This window comes from Lepidochelys kempii, chromosome 4, assembly GCF_965140265.1.
Source record: "Lepidochelys kempii isolate rLepKem1 chromosome 4, rLepKem1.hap2, whole genome shotgun sequence".
In the NCBI taxonomy this organism is placed as follows: Eukaryota; Metazoa; Chordata; order Testudines; family Cheloniidae; genus Lepidochelys; species Lepidochelys kempii.
In genome coordinates, this window is record NC_133259.1 from 29,837,167 (window position 1) to 29,854,845 (window position 17,679).

The following is a 17,679-nucleotide window of genomic DNA, read 5'->3' on the forward strand; positions in this document are numbered from 1 at the left end:
ATATTGTTTTCTGGCTTTATCTGGGCTACAAAACATGCTGGGTTTTGAGATACATAACTGGTGTATATACTGCATTGTAGTCTCAAACTTAAAAACAAACATCCAGGTTGGATCACTAGGGATGTAAACTTCAAAAATGTGAAAATGAATATAGTACAGTATTGCATATAATACATTAAACTAACGTCAGTGATGCTACTGCTAACACTAATAATAGTTAATAAAGATATTTTTAAAGACCTGCCATATTTAAGCCTTAACTTTACTACCTCTTTCCAGCAGTTTCACACAAGATTACAGCAAGGGACATCAAAGTCTCTTGTCTCAAATGGTCTTATATTAGAGTGCAGAGCTGTGTTAGAGCCCAATGAATTTAGATTATTAGTGTTGTGAAATTCTCTCTCTGCAGTGTTGAAGTATAAGAAGAATGATGAAGAAGAATCTCTTAAAGAGAAGTTTTCCAAACTGAATATTCACTCCATTAGCAAGAAATCCAAGAGGGTTACTAGCCATCTGAAAATTCTGACGGGGGGAGAGCCTCAGGTACTTAGTCAGCCATTTGCAAATTTGCATTGAGGACTTCATAATGTCACTTGTTTTATGGTATTTATCATGTAATTTCCCATGTGTCACATCAAAGAAGAAAAGATACTATGACCCTAGATTGAAAGGAAAACCTCTCAATGTGTCCTCCATCTTTTCTTTTGGATCTAGCCTTTTCTACAAATCTCTGACCTGCAGCACATACTGGTCAGCAGTTCTCACCAAAATGAATATGGAGGTCAATGCTCAACAGATGGGTTTGTAGAAGATATTGTAGGTGCGGGATAGCTACAGAGGGCATTTTCTGTACATTTTATTCAGCATCATTCAGGCCCTAGTACATACACCAAGACCACCAAACAAGACTTATATGCTGATTAGTATGGGCAATGAGTTTTCCCCTACAGACTTCCTTTATATACCATAAAGAAATAAAACATAAAAACCTTTGACTGTCAAAATGAATAGATGACTACACATTTTTTAAAATAAATCTGCTGCAGTGTGTTGAATGCAAAGAATCAAAACACTACTTTATTGTTCCATTGCCCTAATTAAATAATTATTGGTTTATTGGAAAAAAAATTCAGAAGCACCTACGCCATTTAGGAGGCTAAGTCCCATTGACTTTCACTGAGACTTAGGCTCCTAAGTGACTTAGATGCCTTTGAAAATGTTATCACAATAAATAATTTAATTAGGGCAATGAAACTATAAAGAAGTGTTTGAATTCTTTGCACTCAAGCCCCATTTTCAAAAGTATCTTGGGTGCTTAGGACATTGTGTCTCAATGAAACTCAATGGGACTTAACCTCCTAAATGGCTTAGGTGCTTTTGAACATTTTACCCTGTATACTTTACTATGATTGCTTATACAAGAACATTTGCCCTTTGAAAGGTTACCTGCAGCCTTGTGCCTTTTTTCTGTTTTCTTTCTTTTTGAGGAGACATTTCTCCCTCCCCATCCCCATCCCCCACCCCCACTTCCCATTTTTTTTTACACTAGAAATTCAGATTTACTTCTGTTTTTCCTATGGCAGACTGGAGGATTAATAGGATTATGATATCAGAGATAACCATACAGTGAAATTGACTGAGAGGGGAAATTATTTTTATTCAGTCTGTTAGAACTTCCTATTTACTATTTGTTTTTGTTAACACCTTTTGAATTCTAAAAACTTGAGAATCACTTTGGAAAAAAGATGCCTTTGTTAAAGATTCAGCGTTCCCTCTCCTATAATTGGAAGCTGAGAACTCATGACGCACATCTCTGAGTCTTTCCATGACTCTGACAGTGAAAGCAGTGAAGACTAGACTTGACAGTTCTCATATTTCTAAGGTAAAAAGCAAGCAGAAAGGAAGAATTTAAAAAAAATCCAGACTTTCTTTATATACCATAAAGAAGTAAAACAACCCCTTTAGAGATAATGGGACTGTAACATATACAGGGTCGCACAGTGCTACAGAAATAATAGCAACAAAATTTCTGCACAGGCAGTTGCCCACATCTGCATTAGGGAACACTGGAGGAAGCATGGCTATGATGTGAAAAGACTTATGTTGTTATCTATAATTTCTTGCCCAAATTGTGTAAACATAAAAAAGGAGGGAGTCACTGATAAACATAGATGTGCCTACAATTAAATAACTTCATGCTACCTTAATGCGCTGCAAAAATCAATATCTTTATCATACACATTCCAGTATCCTTGCTTTTTCCTCTCTTTAGACCTGATAATTGTAAGTGGGTTTGGAAGAGTTACTGCAGTACAGTGATCCAGCTTCACAGAGAGGAATTCATAGGCTTTTCTTTAGATTTTTTTCTAGCAGATCTCTGTCCACTCATTTCATTAGTTCACTGCTGCCCTAACCATCATGTAAACATCTATTTCAGGTGAAAGACCAGACCTTTAATAAGGAGGAAAAGCTATTTAGAAGTTTAGAAAAGACTGTGAAATTTTGTGTGAAGAATATTTCATTCTCCCTACAACATCTACAGGTGGGTATACCATACACCCACATCAATATGAGCTAAGCACACATAAAACATATATGTGAGCAGTTTAATACACACTTCTCACAGTGTCATGTAATACCAAATCCTAAATGGCCCTGCACACATGTATATGACCCAAAATGCAGCAGAAATGAACAAAGGTGAATTTCACATTTTCTGAGTAAGCCCTAATGGTGTGGAATAATCTGCTAAATTGAATGGTGATAACCTTGTTCCTTGAGAAATGTACAACAAAACTGGACAAAACACGGGATAATATATCATAGGAAACAATCTTGCACTGGTAAGGGATGGTCTAGATAACCAAAGAGATGTAAGAAATGGAAAAGGCCTATAATTCAGTGAATATTATGGCAGGGTTTGCATGAACAAGTATACTGTACTACAGCAAATTATCAATCTATTTTAATTTTCCCACCTTTTTCCTTTCTAGGATTCCATGCTTCTAGCTGCACAGAATATAACTGAACTACAAGGTATTTTACACAACAAAGATGATGAAGACAATGGCTGTTCAAAAATGCTGAATAACATTGGAAACCCCTGTGAAAGATTTGTAAGTTCATGAAACATGCCAATATCACACAGCTGTCAAAATGTATGGGCTGTGGGTCATACATACAAATACAGTGAAGGGAAAAGAGCAGAAAAATGTAGGACTCCATTAGAAATACTGAGAAAAATATAACTTTTCAGTTAAGTTTCTGTAGGAAATAAAATAATTTAAGTTACAAAAATTCCTGTCAGTTTAAGTACAACGTAAGCTGGATCAGGCCTCTGCTTAAACTTGCAGTGTTGCCAATTCACACAATTTTATCATGAGTCTTATGATATCTGGTGTTTACTTAAACCCCCAGCTCCTGGAATCATATGAATGTGTGGGAATTGCAGCTTTTCTTTACTTTTCTTATGTACATTTCTATCTCTGGTGGTTGCAGAGAAAAAGATTGAAAACGTGAGCTCTAACATTTAAAAAAAAAACAGAAGGCAAATAAAAAAGAACCCAGTATACATATAATTTTTAAATCTCATGATTTTTGCGGTCTGACTTGTGATTTTTGAATTCCTGGGATTGGCAATACAGGCTGGAGTACATCTTTCAAGGTAGGGAAAACTTCTGCCTGAACCAGGCTCTCAAGCTAAACTAACACTTTCAAGCCAGGGGCAAATTTTATATCTCCTTACTCTTACCCCTCCTAAACTCCAAAAAGTCCTCCAGTTCCCTCCACCTAACTCAAAATGGAGTCCCCGTACTAACAGCATATACGCTCAGTGACAGATCACTCCATCGCAACCAATGAAAGGACTACTAGTTATATTTTTTTCCTAAAAGATAAGTTGTTCCATGCCAAAACCAAACCACCAAAACTGGCTCTGTAACTGCAATTCTATTTCCTTTCTAATTCCACCATTTAAAATAATTGCATCATTTAAAAGTATATTTTAAAAAATAAATAAAATGAATACAGTGAAGAAAGGAACACAGGAATCGCCATTCTGGCCCATCACAATGGTCCACTGAGTGCAGTTGGTTTTGCAATAGTGGCTGGTATGAGATGTTTCAGAAGAAGGCACAAGAATCTTCTCAGTGGACAATTATGGCATAACCTGTGCAAAGGGGAAGTTTCTGCCTAACCTCTGTAGGTTAGAAGTTGGGCTCATGACCTGAAGCATGAAGGTTCATATCCCTTCTAAATTTTTTTTATTCTATCTACTATAACTGTAAATGTTTACAATATCCATACAGATCTATTCTCCTTTTAATCCTAGTAGGAGTTTGGCAACAAGGATATCTAGAGCAATACGTTCCAGGGATTAATTATGCATTAGGTAAAAGGGTATTTCCTTTTATGAGTTTGAAACTGCTGCCTTTCAGTTTAAATAGCCCCTTGCTTTTATATTGTGAGACTAGGTAAATAGAAGTGCCTGATTTACCTTCTCGATCCCATTCATTATTTTGTATACCTGAATCATGTTCTCTTTTATTCATCTCCTTTGAGAAAAGTCCTAGTCTTTTCAATGTCTCCCTATATGGAAGTTTTTCTATGCCCGTAATCATTTTTGTTTCCTGTCTCTGACCCCTTCTATTACTGTTATATCTATTTCTGATGTATTCTGACCAGAACTGAATGCAGTATACCAAGCAAGGGCATATCACTGATTTATATGATAGAATTACAATATTTTCAATCCAATTAGTTATACATCCCAACATTTTGTTTGCACTTTTGACCACCATTTCACCAGGAGCACAGATTATCATTGTGCTGTTTCATGTTTTTTTCCTGAGTGCTTATAGTTGAGAACCCAGCTATGGGGATGAATAGTTTAAATTATTTCTTTCCATGTGCATTACCTTGCATTTGTCAATACTGAATCATCTCCCTAGCCCTCTTAGTTAGGGCCAAATCAAGAATAGCCTCTCCTTTTCTGTGCTCCAGAACGAACAGTTCCAATAAACAATTGTTTAAGGTGCTAAAAAATTGCTTACCTAAGCATTTGTCATGGAAAGCTTTCTCCACAGAACAATTAGATATCAAAGGCAGTACCAATGTGAAACTACCACTCCTCACCTTGAGGTCAGTCCTCACCTTGAGGGACCACTCCTGGAGACGATGGACATACAGCCTTTTGCAGCCGTGGTTTTTGTTATGCAGGAGATCTTGTTAATGCACTGAGTCCAGCAATTCATTTCACAAGACTATCCAGCAGCCTTTAGATGGCAATGAGTTTCAGTCGCTAGCAGTCTGTGCTGGATATGAACCAATGACTTATAGGTGAAATTATCTTTAAGCCTGATACTAATCCCTTGAGCCATCCAGACACCCATAGGCATGTTTTGGTTTTTTTTAAAATATATTTTATTTAGCCTCCAGCACTGTGAATGTATGACTCACTTTCAGTAAACTAAAGGAAACCTTACAAGAAAGCATACCACATTTTAATCAAATCAAATCTTTCTATCTGTCTGTATAGGCATTTATACTGCATCATCAGGATATTAGAGTTATCCCCAGGAAAGTGGTTGTTCCTTTATTTTATTCAGTGGGAAAGACTGCCGTTTAATTGAAACTGCACTGCCTCTTGCCTCGGATGGTCCTTCCCAGTTTAAAGGTCCCAGTCCCAATGAAGCTTCACAATATTAATACCCGTGGCTAGCACAGGTGACTGGAGGCAGGAATTCCTGCTTTCTGATCCCAGCTCTAACACTCATCCTTTGTGTGCCCATTTAACTTGTCTGTGCCTCAGTTTCCCCATGAGGATAATAACAACGCCCTGTGCAGTTAGAATTGTTACTCGGCTGTTTGATAGGGGTGCTGTCAGGCTTAATTAGTTACTGTTGGAAAGCAATGTGGGGGCTACAAATGGGTGAATGCAGTATTATTTTTGCTTTGTTTTTAACATTAGAACACAATTGTAAGTGCTACAAATGGGAGAATGAAGTATTATTTGTTGGACTGATTTTTTGCTTTGTTTTCCCCTTCCCAGGTGGATCAATTGGAAAAGCTGGTTTTGACCCCTCTCTCAGCTCTGCAAGCCTTGTTTTCAGGCCCCCAGAAGCTTATCCAGAAGCGTTATGACAAGTTGCTGGATTACAATGGCTGCCTTGAAAGGTCAGCAGGAGATGAACTGGATCTGACAAAGAAGGACTATGAGGCTCTCAATGCACAGCTCGTGGAGGAACTTCAGGTGTTCAACAGGACGGCCAAGAAGATTGTGATGAACTGTCTGCATTGCTTCATCACTCTCCTCAGGGACACAATGTCCTCAGCATTTCAGTCATATTCGACCATTGTGGTGCCTGTTCCGGTGAGCAGACTGTGTGCATGTGTGTGTACGGTATTTGGCCAGAGGTACTTAAAAATCCACATACATCAACCCCCCCTACTGTCTGTTCTGGGGATCACAGTGGATATTTTTTCACATTTCATGTCCTTGACCCTTGTCTGCTTTGGAGCTTTTTTTTTTTGCCGAGAATGACCCCAGTGTTGTTGCTGCTGCTGCTGTTCCTCTGGAAGTAGCAATGGCAGGAGTCAGCAGTTGCTAGCATTTTAACCCCAGTATTATTTACCGCTGCCCTGAGCAGTGTTAGACAACCCACTGGGAAGAATGCCAGCAGCCACTGGAATCCCTTCTACGTGTATGCTCCCACCACTGCTAATTCTGGTGGAGCTGGGGCGTGTTGGCAATGGTAGGGCAATGCTGTTGTCACAAAAGCCTACTGCAGACGCCTCCTTCAGAGTAAGGAACAGCTTTCTTGTTCGGCTACAATATGAGCTACATCAACACTTTTAATATTTTGAGGTGTATTTAGACAGTGCCTACTGAGCTGCATGGAAGTGTATTGGTTTGCATAACATTCTATTCATACACAGCATTAATCAGAACTCTAAGATATGGATCCCACACTCCATCTAAATATAATGACTGACTTGGGGTGAATATCAAACAATGCTACAGTTTTGTTGTATTTCCCCCCCAGAGGAAATGAGTCCTCTCTTTGACTCAGAGAGTCCGAAGGTTGTCCCCACAGTTCCAACCCCCCACACTCTGAAGAAGCCATGTTCTCCTGGCTGACATCTGGACAAGATTCCACCCCACTCCTTAGTAAGCCATAGAGGTTACTGTTGGGTGCTGTACTGCACTCCTTCCAGGGGAGGATCAGGCTATTTCCCACTCCCTGTCAAGCTAGAAGTGAGAATCCATGCAAGGGTTCAACACAGAGCTTTGCAATTTAAGGGGAAAGTGAGGGCTTTTCCTACATGAGGAATTTTCACCAGTACAACTTGAATTGACTTTTACATTGATATAACAAACCAGTGCAAAAGACAGTGTGGACACACACAGTTCATTACAAGAGTGGCGTATTCCATTTAGCTTAAGTCAATTAGAAAACAGATTTAATTAAACCAAAATAAGCCTTCCACAGCAGTTTAAATACATCAGTATAAATTTACACTTTTAGCTACCCCTGTGCAACTTCCTTCTGTAGACAAGCCCTATATCATTAAAGAGGGCTTTATGTTTCTGGGGAAGCTGCTTATACCAGGCATTGTTTTCACTGGGGATTTTCCCATTGTCACTTTTGAGTTTTGCTGTTTACATCATGTTTAAAATTAGGCATGGACCTGAGCCAAATCCACAGATCCAACACCACAGTGGCAAGTTAAACTGACATGACCAGTTTAAATCACATTGAGTTAAATAGATACTGGTTTTTAAACTGATTTAAGTTAAACTGATAACACTTCTGTGTATAGACAAGCCCTAAACAGCAATGATTTTAAGCTCTTTGAGGCTGGGATCATACCTTCTTTTATATCTGCCTGATGCCAAGCTCCTTGTGGGCACTACCAGAAATCAAAATAATAACAACTCAGATTTCATGAGTCCTAGTGCTTGATCCACTAGATTAGAGCTACTGTTCCTTACCTCCCTATCCTATGTAATGTACATGAGATCTAATCTTCTTGTGTATTTACAGCTGTCTTCCTCAAGTATCTGTGAATTACAAAATCAGGTGATGGAAGAGTTTCACAATCTAAATTTTGTAAAAGAAAACAGCAGTGCTACATTTATTGAGAGAAAACTGAGCTTTGAAAAGAAGAAACCTGCCCCTACCCAGGTGAGTATCATGCCTCTGTCAATGAAAATTTAATGTGTGTCAAACGCATCGTCTTTTTATTCTCCTGGGGCCTGGGCATTGATTTGCCACACAGACTCTGTGTCGCCATAAATACACCGACATTAGCCCTACGCCTCTTGTGGAGGTGGAGTTATTATGTTGAGTAGTAGGGCACTTACATCAGCGGGAGCAAGGCAGTAGTGTAGCGAAGACACTGACATAGTTAGTTCAACATAAAGCATTTAAGCCCAGGCACTAACTCTGTAGTCTAGACCCAGCCTAAGACTAAGCATGCAAGTTATAGTTTATTTCACTTGTTAAATATTCTCACACATATATTAATCTTGTGAAGTTTATTTTGTTAAAGTTTTGTGAGTGGGTTTGATGGTTTTATATAGCTAGAGCAGGAGCTGAAAAATCTACCATGGAATTCAGAGATACCTAGCACACAGAGTACTCCAGAAGCTACAGAACTGCAGGAGCCCCACTTAATATAATAATAATTAATACCTTGCCTTTTATATAGCAAAGTCATTTCATATAATATCATGGTCCAGGGATTATTGGTCATATGGCTCCTGCCTTGTAAGGGGTTATATGACCTCAGTACAGCTCTGCCAATTTTTGGGTTACTTCAAAATGCTTTCAGTCATTTTACATGAGAATTGTAAGTGCACTGATACAGAGAGACAAGGTGAGTTAGGTAATACCTCTTTTTGGACCAAATTCAGTTGGTGAAAGAGAGAAGCTTTTGAGCTTACACAGAATTCTTCTTAGAATCATAGAATATCAGGGTTGGAAGGGACCCCAGAAGGTCTTCTAGTCCAACCCCCTGCTCAAAGCAGGACCAATTCCCAGTTAAATCATCCCAGCCAGGGCTTTGTCAAGCCTGACCGTAAAAACCTCTAAGGAAGGAGATTCTACCACCTCCCTAGGTAACGCATTCCAGGGTTTCACCACCCTCTTAGTGAAAAAGTTTTTCCTAATATCCAATCTAAACGTTCCCCACTGCAACTTGAGACCATTACTCCTCGTTCTGTCATCTGCTACCATTGAGAACAGTCTAGAGCCATCCTCTTTGGAACCCCCTTTCAGGTAGTTGAAAGCAGCTATCAAATCCCCCCTCATTCTTCTCTTCTGCAGGCTAAACAATCCCAGCTCCCTCAGCCTCTCCTCATAACTCATGTGTTCCAGTCCCCTAATCATTTTTGTTGCCCTTCGCTGGACTCTCTCCAATTTATCCACATCCTTCTTGAAGTGTGGGGTCCAAAACTGGACACAGTACTCCAGATGAGGCCTCACCAATGTCGAATAGAGGGGAACGATCACGTCCCTCGATCTGCTCGCTATGCCCCTACTTATACATCCCAAAATGCCATTGGCCTTCTTGGCAACAAGGGCACACTGCTGACTCATATCCAGCTTCTCGTCCACTGTCACCCCTAGGTCCTTTTCCGCAGAACTGCTGCCTAGCCATTCGGTCCCTAGTCTGTAGCTGTGCATTGGGTTCTTCCGTCCTAAGTGCAGGACCCTGCACTTATCCTTATTGAACCTCATCAGATTTCTTTTGGCCCAATCCTCCAATTTGTCTAGGTCCTTCTGTATCCTATCCCTCCCCTCCAGCGTATCTACCACTCCTCCCAGTTTAGTATCATCCGCAAATTTTCTGAGAGTGCAATCCACACCATCCTCCAGATCATTTATGAAGATATTGAACAAAACCGGCCCCAGGACCGACCCTTGGGGTACTCCACTTGATACCGGCTGCCAACTAGATATGGAGCCATTGATCACTACCCGTTGAGACCGACAATCTAGCCAACTTTCTACCCACCTTATAGTGCATTCATCCAGCCCGTACTTCTTTAACTTGCTGACAAGAATACTGTGGGAGACCATGTCAAAAGCTTTGCTAAAGTCAAGAAACAATACATCCACTGCTTTCCCTTCATCCACAGAACCAGTAATCTCATCATAAAAGGCAATTAGATTAGTCAGGCATGACCTTCCCTTGGTGAATCCATGCTGGCTGTTCCTGATCACTTTCCTCTCATGCAAGTGCTTCAGGATTGATTCTTTGAGGACCTGCTCCATGATTTTTCCAGGGACTGAAGTGAGGCTGACTGGCCTGTAGTTCCCAGGATCCTCCTTCTTCCCTTTTTTAAAGATTGGCACTACATTAGCCTTTTTCCAGTCATCCGGGACTTCCCCGGTTCGCCACGAGTTTTCAAAGATAATGGCCAATGGCTCTGCAATCACAGCCGCCAATTCCTTCAGCACTCTCGGATGCAACTCGTCCGGCCCCATGGACTTGTGCATGTCCAGCTTTTCTAAATAGTCCCTAACCACCTCTATCTCCACAGAGGGCTGGCCATCTCTTCCCCATTTTGTGATGCCCAGCGCAGCAGTCTGGGAGCTGACCTTGTTAGTGAAAACAGAGGCAAAAAAAGCATTGAGTACATTAGCTTTTTCCACATCCTCTGTCACTAGGTTGCCTCCCTCATTCAGTAAGGGGCCCACACATTCCTTGGCTTTCTTCTTGTTGCCAACATACCTGAAGAAACCCTTCTTGTTACTCTTGACATCTCTGGCTAGCTGCAGCTCCAGGTGCGATTTGGCCCTCCTGATAACATTCCTACATGCCCGAGCAATATTTTTATACTCTTCCCTGGTCATATGTCCAGCCTTCCACTTCTTGTAAGCTTCTTTTTTATGTTTAAGATCCGCTAGGATTTCACCATTAAGCCAAGCTGGTCGCCTGCCATATTTACTATTCTTTCGACTCATCGGGATGGTTTGTCCCTGTAACCTCAACAGGTCTGCGATCGCTTTGTGAAAGGGTTCACCCACAGGTTTTTGTCTTTTAATAATTTTTCTGTGTGACTTCATTTGAGAGAGTAGTAATTGTCTCATTTCACTATGCTCTTGAGTGAACTCACAAAGAAAAATGATAAAAGACAAAAACAGTGGGTGAACACTTTTCACACAGTGATCCCTCTGTATCTGACCCATCCATCTTCATTCTCAAAGGAAACCCGCACAACACCTTTGAAAGATGAGCCTGGAAGCTTAAATTAATAAATTTGCTAGATACTAATAATGATGGACAGAATAAAGACCTTGGATTTATGGTTTACAATCTATAACCCACTTAACCCCCCACCCACTTTTTTTTTCTTTTCCTCCTATGACTTGGAGGGGTGTTAATGAGTCATTTCACCTTGAATGGTCCCTTGAAATATATGTTAACTACTTATACAATCTGTTCCACATTGTATTTAGCTGTGACACTTTGAGTACATTTCCCAGACCTGAAGAACAGCTATGTGTAAGCTCAGAGCTTGTCTCCCTCACCAACAGAAGTTGGCTCAATAAAAGATATTACCCTACCCACCTCGTTTCTCTAATATTCTGGGACCAACACAGCTACAACAACACTGCATAAACCAATACCTGACAGTTAACATCCAGTAAGTTTTTTTTTATCCTTCAGTGACTATAGTTTCAGCCATTAGTGGAACAGGTGAACACACACACCTACTGTGCACACAAAACTCACAGGTTTGAGGGCACAGTTTAGGAAATTATACTCCTAACTATCCAATAGGCATGTAATTGCATGCTCTGCCTGTTCAAATGTAGATTGCTGCAATCAGATGGGGTGTGCATTAGTTTCTTTTGTACCCAGCTGTTAATCCAGAAGTCTTAAATACACTGCTCCCAATTAATAGTGTCTCTTTTTTCCCCATTTTTAGCCTGAGTCTCCACGTCAGACAGAGATCCAGAGATCCAAGCTATTGTCCACATACAGCACAGAATCACTATATCAAGCTAAGCGCAAATGCAATGCCACACAGGAATTTGATATTGATTTATATGAAGGTGAGCTGGTGGCTGTTGTTGAGCAAAAGGATCCTTTTGGAAGTACAAGCAGGTGGCTTGTTGACACAGGAAGTAAGTCCTTTGCTTATCCCAATAACAGCTTTCCTTTTGGCTATTGATTTTCTTTTCAGTCTGGGCCCATCTGTTTACCTCAACAGTTTGTAAAAAACAGGTGACTGAAAAATATTTGAAATAATTTTTCTTTTCTTTTTAATCTGATATCTAGTTCTTAAAGGGTATGTGTATTCCTCCTTCCTGAAACCCTACAATCCAGCCAAGGTGCAGAAGGATGTAGCAGAAACCAGTTTCTGTGATGATGATTTCGATAATATCAGCCTTTTTGTCTCTTCACGGCCTACCAATGATAGCAGTGCAAGAAATCTAGGACATAAGAGGAGTGACAGCAGCTCATCTAGTAATAGCCTATGTGAAAAACCTGCAATTAATGGGACAGAGACTGATCATGATGTGGATGATCAACATGTAAGCATAATACATGCAGCATATCTATCTATATCTGTTTTTCCTATTCCAAATATAAAAGTTGTGCACTACTGCTTACAATTTAAAGGGGCAACCTTAGTTTATAAAAGGACTGTTCTAATCTATTAGGATGCCATAGGATTTCACACAACATTCTTACCTTCCAGCTCTCTGATGTAATGTTCATTGGGTTTTTAATGAACCACACAATGTGTGAAAAGGTAATAAATGTTTAACGGTTAAATTGTGGGATTTATCCATAATCCTGAATTGAAAGAAGAGTGGAGCTGAAACACCGCATGGGGACCCAATGCCTCTAACTGCTCCTGGGCAGTAAAGCCACCTCCCCACCCTTACAAAGAGAGCCGGGTTAATCCCCACTAAAGCAGTTAGTTCTGCCTTCTGCTGTTTTCATCTATTTTTAGCAAGAAGGTCATGACGATTCTTTTGATAAGGAACCCTATGCCTTTATCTACAACAGATTGCTGCAATGTGTGCCTTATAGAACATCTGGTGGTTGAGAGAATTGAAGCGCTCAAGTTAGCAGCTGCTAGATTTAAATGCCTGGGACCTACCCTAGCTCATTCTTACTTATTTTGTCTGGTTCTTTTTCAGCAGTGACTTAAGGTTCTTTTTCAGCAGTGACTTAAGGGTATGAATTTCATTTTTCTGGCGATGTACTATGTGCCCTCTTGTGGCCATGGGTGGCGCAGCAGGCATTTTGCTCCTGTTGGCCCCCCACTTGTGGACCCCTTAAAAGAACTACACATAGTCTCCATTATGGCTCACAGCACCCTAAACCTAGGGCTAGTTTAATAACAGAAAATGTTCAAGCAATCCTTAGAGTTCCCAAAATAAAGTCCATAACAATAACATAAAAATTCATACTCAGCCATGGTTCTTCTGACATACCTATAGCTCTTCCTCTTTCCCAGTCTGCACTACCCAAAGCCACCAGTCCCAGGCTTTCAGGCTGGAGCTCAGCTCTCTAACCCTGGCTTCCTTCTTTTTCACTGTCTCCTTTGTTGTTTTTGGTGCAGCACCCTCATTACCTGGGGCTATGGCCACCACTTTCTTAATTCATTATTGGCCAAGTTTTTTTTTTTTTTTTAAATCTATTCACTCTCTAGTATCCTTAAGAAAACACAGCAAGGCCTTTTTTGCACTATTCCATTTCCCTGACATTCTCACTAGTCCCTTTAGGGAAAAAATCTTTGATTTCAAGCCAACTCAATTTTTTATAAAGAAAATTTCTTTGCATAGAATGTTGCCAACAGTGCCAGAGAACATGATCAACAGTTTCTTTGGTTTTGCACACTTTACACAGCCTGTCTTTATGTCTTTTTAATAAGTTTAACTTACCATTTAAGGCACAATGACCTGTTAACACTTTAAAAATTACTGCTTCATTCTTTTCTACCATGATTGTGGAGTATAGTACTATCTTTGATTTTTTAGCATACATCATAGAAACTTCATCCTTTTGTTTCCTTAGTCCATAGTTCTTGCCACTCCTTTGCAACCTCCTTCATGACACAGTTTTGAATTCTTGTCTATTTAAGGTTATCTTAATATGTACCTCCTCATTTTTTGCTGTTCTGTCAGCCATCTCGTTTCTAGGTATTATACTATGTACTGGAATCCATGCTATTGTCATGAGCGGTGGGTGGAGCCCCCCCTTGGGGAGCCTAGTCCCTTGCTCCGCCCCTTCTGCCCACGGCCAGAGTCCCGAGACCCCCTGTCCCCTCTTCCCCCACCCAGAGAAGCCCTGAGCACCTCCCCCTCAGCTGGAGGAGCCCCAGGCCGGTGCAGCCTGGAGTGCCCTGCCCCTCACCTGGAGGAGCCCTGGGCTGGCCACAGTGCAGCCCAGAGTGTCTCCCTCCCCTCAGCTGGAGGAGACCCGGGCTGGCCGCAGCTCTAAGCTCCCCCCAGCCCTGAGCCCTGCGCTGGCCGAAGCCCCAAGCACCCTCCTTCCCCAGCCAAGAGGAGCCCTGGGCTGGCCAAAGCCATGCTGTGCCATGCCTCCCCTCCCCAGACCCAACCCACCCAGGGGAAAAGCATCTGTTAGAAGATGCTTTTGATAGGCCCCATGCAGGTTCCAGGGCGGCTGAGGAGGGGTATGTGCCTTCTCAGGCCCTCCGGAACCTACATGGGGCATAATAAAACAAAAATTTTGCTACCAAACCCCGCAACCGGGAGTCTGGCCTATTATACTCGCTGCCCATGGCTATTGTTATAGAGATATCTGCTTGCATTATTTCCATAGTTAGGAACATTATTTCATTTATTATGGCATTTTGACTTTCTGAAGTTCCTGTTCTGATTGTCATTATGACTGACCAGGAATCAGATAAAATTACAGTTGCAGCCCATTGCACATCTCTTATCAATGCTCTGTTCATCGTCAATACAGTCTTATCGGTACCCCATTTGTTTCCAGCTACATTTTTAAGTAAGTTCATCCTACTTTACATTTTTGTATGATATTATCTATGTGTCCTTTCCAAGTTAATTTATTATCAAACATTGCTCCAAGGAACATAAACTTTTGAACTATCTGACTTTTTCACCATTCTTCCCTAATTTTCTTCCTTGTTAAAAGTAAGTATTCTCTTGGTTTTTGCAAGTGAGAATTTAAATCCCTATTTCCCCACTTGGAAATTCTCTGGAGTGCTTCATTTGTCTTTTCCATGGCTACTCTAAGTCTTTTATGTTTAGTCCATATAGCATAGTCGTCTGTGAAAAAGGAAATACCTATTCCCATTGCATACTTTCTGGGAGGTCATTTATCCTAATGGAACACAAAGTAGGGCTGATAACTCTCCCTTGTAGAGTTCCATTTGTAAGGTAAGCCTGTACATTTTTGATAAAGCTGTTCCCACTTTGACTTGTATAGTTCTGTCACTTAAAAAGTCCCTTATCCACCAAACATTCTCCCTTTTATTCCAATTTTGGCTTCTTTATATAGGAGGCCTTCCCTTCCCTCCATAACATGTAATCTGCTTCTCCACTGTCTAGGCAGATTATCATAAAGTTCTTAGTCCTTATATTTTTTCGTACCTCCATTTCTAGTCTCAACTGTGCATCTTCCTTTCCTGAAACCACTTTGTACCTCATTCTTCTCCAAGCATTTCACTATCTTACATTTATCATTTCCCCCCTTATTTTCCCCACATATGATGTGAGGGCAATAGGCCTATAAGTATCTGGTCTTGTGTGTACCTTGCCTGGTTTCCTAACTGGTCTCAGCAAAACTTGTTTCTATTCTGTTGGCAGCACTCCTTTTCCCTTGTATCATTATATTAACTGCAAAAGAATCTTTAGACTCCCGTCTGACCTGTGTCGAAGCATTTCATTACTTATATTATCTTTACCTGGAGCTGTATTTTTCCTTTTCCTTATGGCTACAATAAGCTCCTGCATGCTACATTTTTTTAATGCATCATCAGTATATTCTCTCCAGGCATTTAATAGTTCACAGTTATCCTCAATAAACCTCCTCTTTTTTTTTTTTCATGAAACTCATTGTTTTGAATCAGATCAGTACTGACCTTTTGGAATTCTTTTGCTAAAATGTCTGCTTTTCCTAAATTGGAGACCTCAGTTTCATTGTTTACAATAAGAACAGCTATACATTTACTTTTACTTTGAATTCCATTCATTCGGTGAGTTTGCTTATATTTCTGAAAGATTTGAATCTTTGTCAATTTCCCACAGAAATTTCTCCAACTTTTTTTGTATTTTTTTTTTATAATCCTTTGTGCCACCACCTTACACCTTTTATCAGTCTTTACTAATTGTGTGTTTTGTTTGCTTGTATGCCTTATTTTTTTCCTTGATTGCTACTTTGCAATTCTCATTCCACCAGGGAACAGGGTTTCTACATTGGGGGGCCAGATCAGCTGCTGCTGTAATTCTTTTTATTATATCTGCATAGAATTCTCCTAGGTTGCTACTTGTATACTTACTGGAAAAAATATTCATCACATTTAATTTTGAAAAAGTCCCAGTCAACTCTTTGAAAATTCAATCTAGTAACTCTTGTGTTTTTGACATTTCCTGAACCTTGGTACACTTCCCATTTTGTCTTCTTTATAAAATTCCCAGCTGCATTTACTCACTACGTTATTTGTTGTAGTTCCTGGATCCAAAACAGAAACAGAGCTATTTACTGAATTAAATCTAGAAGGTGCTTCTGCATTCAGTAGCACCAGGTTATGCAGATCAATAAATTGTTTTAAGCGTAGTTTTCTTACTTTCCCATTGCTCATTATGACTATTATAATCTCCACAAATTGGGAGTAGGTTTTCTACATTAATAACTATTTTTTCTAGTTCTAAGATAACTAATTTTTACATGGATTATAAACAAAAATCCATATATAAGTGTTTTTGTTCTGCATGGGAATCTCAGTAGCATTATACTAAAAACTTAGTTTCTGCACACGCTTTTGACATAGCTAAGTCTTTTATAAATATACAGACCCCCCTACCCCTTCCTCTGGTGGCCACTTGATTCCTCTAGAGTATATCATATCCTGGTAGATTGAACACAAGTTTACTTATTAGCTATGTTTCTTGCACACATATCACATTAGGCTTTTTTCCCATTTCAAAGCTGGCTTTCTGAAATTCCTCTCCATACATTATTAAACTATAAGGATACCAGCTAAGGATCATTAAAACCTTTAATAAGCTGTATTAGTGCCTTCATTTAAAAGTGGGTGAATACGGTCTATGGAGAGATTGCCTATTTTTAGATATTTTTCTGCTGCTTTTGCTATGATTTTAATCCTTTCTTTTTTTTTCTCCACGTCTGTAAGGTGCAGTTAATTACTTCTTAATGAATGTTATAAACTTCCCTTTATCTATAAGCAATATATCATCTACCATTCCTCTCATACTCTCCTCCCTGCCCAGAGATGTGTTCTGCTGCCCATGTACATCTTTTCTCTTACTTACATATTTTTCTTTTTTTATTTTCTGCAGTGCCTACCTTTTGGCAGCCTCAACATATGACAATTTTTGAATAATTATAATTGTTTGTATTTCCTGAGCTCCTTCTCCTACTGTACATCCTTTATATACAGCACTGTGCAACTAGGTTCTGTTTTTTCCACCTCATTGT

At 40.0% G+C, this 17,679-nt stretch overlaps 1 protein-coding gene across 1 annotated transcript in view; it reads left to right on the plus strand.

Annotated features, from left to right (window-relative positions):
* Positions 1-17,679, plus strand: part of ARHGEF38 (Rho guanine nucleotide exchange factor 38) — a 56,149-nt gene that overhangs the window by 35,846 nt on the left and 2,624 nt on the right. Inside the window, exons 7-13 of the mRNA XM_073340837.1 lie at positions 410-543; positions 2,438-2,542; positions 2,994-3,116; positions 6,050-6,370; positions 8,046-8,186; positions 11,942-12,140; positions 12,295-12,551. Of these exons, the coding sequence (XP_073196938.1) occupies positions 410-543; positions 2,438-2,542; positions 2,994-3,116; positions 6,050-6,370; positions 8,046-8,186; positions 11,942-12,140; positions 12,295-12,551 (1,280 nt within the window). The remainder of the gene's footprint in view (positions 1-409; positions 544-2,437; positions 2,543-2,993; positions 3,117-6,049; positions 6,371-8,045; positions 8,187-11,941; positions 12,141-12,294; positions 12,552-17,679) is intronic.